General features: G+C 55.9%; 1 protein-coding gene across 1 annotated transcript in view; it reads right to left on the reverse strand.

Moving 5' to 3' along the window:
- Positions 1-967: 967 nt before the first annotated feature.
- The window catches only part of OSBP2 (oxysterol binding protein 2), a gene marked incomplete at its 5' end in the record, with an annotated part of 31058 nt that continues 30657 nt past the window's right edge, over positions 968-1368 (reverse strand). Inside the window, 2 exons of the mRNA XM_010158951.1 lie at positions 968-1110; positions 1269-1365. Of these exons, the coding sequence (XP_010157253.1) occupies positions 968-1110; positions 1269-1365 (240 nt within the window). The remainder of the gene's footprint in view (positions 1111-1268; positions 1366-1368) is intronic.

Here is a 1368-nt window from a genome sequence, read left to right on the forward strand (position 1 = left end):
AAGGTCCAGGCTCCTGCCAGCCCCTGGGCTGCGGCGAGAGCGAGCGGGGAGAGCCGGCACGCGGGCCCTGGAGCATCCCTGGCCTACAGAGCTCTTTGCTCTGTGTCTGGCAGGTGCTCCCACCTCAACAAGGCCATTTTCCCCTTTGGATGTGGTTGCAGGAAAACCAAACCAAACCAAACCTCACTGGAATCACTCTCACAAAGCCTCATGTTACAGACAGTCCTAAGCCTTGACTAACACACAGACTGCAGGGAATCTGCTCAAATGCTTCTTTGGGGAAACTTTGCTCAAACGCTTCTCTGGGGAAACAAAAAAGAAAACAAAGGTTAAAAAAAAAAAGTCACCAGCTGAAATACCCCAACTGGTGTTACTGGGATGACTGGGCACTGCAGGAACCACCAAGAGCCTCCAGGCTCAAGCACGACAGCCCCTGGAGACAGTCTTCTGAGCAGGACGCAGCACTGTTTGGGTCCGTCTTTGAAGACGGACCTGAACCCGGAGCAGATTTAAAAACAAAAAATTCCATGAAGTCCACACACAAATGGGGAGGGAAAACCCAACGTTGAAGAAAAGAGCTCACACAAATGCACGGCATCCCCACAACGCGAGCATCTTTGGAAGTCGACACCTCAGCCGATAAAGCCGAGGTGTTGAAAGATATAGGCAGCAACTCCTGACAGCAATAAATACACTCGGCTAAAAACGACCCAGATCCACGTGTCCTTGTTCCTCATTAGTCGCTGAAAAAGCCATCGATTAAAAAAAAAAGGATGCTATTTATTAGTGCGTAAAAAAATAGGTTTGGAATCCCTGTTTAGATTTTCTTTTCAAATTTCTGCATGTACTGACTCTCTGTATTTTCACTGTTCCTGCCGGCGGGAGGCTGCCAGCGTGCCCGCGCTGTCCCGGTCTGTCCCGGCGAGTGGGGATGCCAGGCTGGCCACCCCGGCAGGAGCGGTGCGGCTCAGAAGATGTCGGGGCACGTGCTCCAGTCCTGCTTGTCCTTGGCCTCCCAGTAGCCGCCCTTGTAGACGCAGATCAGCTCCCCAGTCACGGTATCCACCTTGCGCTCAAACCACAGCGGGATGTAGCCTTCGTAGTCCTTGCCTGCCCGGGGGGAACCAGGGCGTCAGGGAGCGAGTCCCGCGCTTCCCCCATCCCCCCGAATCGACGCGGGGCCCTTCCCAGTGGGGTTTCATCGCCACCCCCCGCTCCCGTGGCAAGGAGCAGCCGGGCGCCACCCACCAGCATCCTGAACGTCTCACCTTCCTCCAGAGCTTCCACGGCCTCAGCCTCCCGCCTCCGGCGCACGGCTCGCTGCTTCTCCTCCAGACGCTGCTTCTCCACGTTGGCCTCGTCCCAGCG

The sequence above is a fragment of the Eurypyga helias genome, unplaced genomic scaffold (genome assembly GCF_000690775.1).
Source record: "Eurypyga helias isolate BGI_N326 unplaced genomic scaffold, ASM69077v1 scaffold24369, whole genome shotgun sequence".
NCBI lineage: Eukaryota > Metazoa > Chordata > Aves > Eurypygiformes > Eurypygidae > Eurypyga > Eurypyga helias.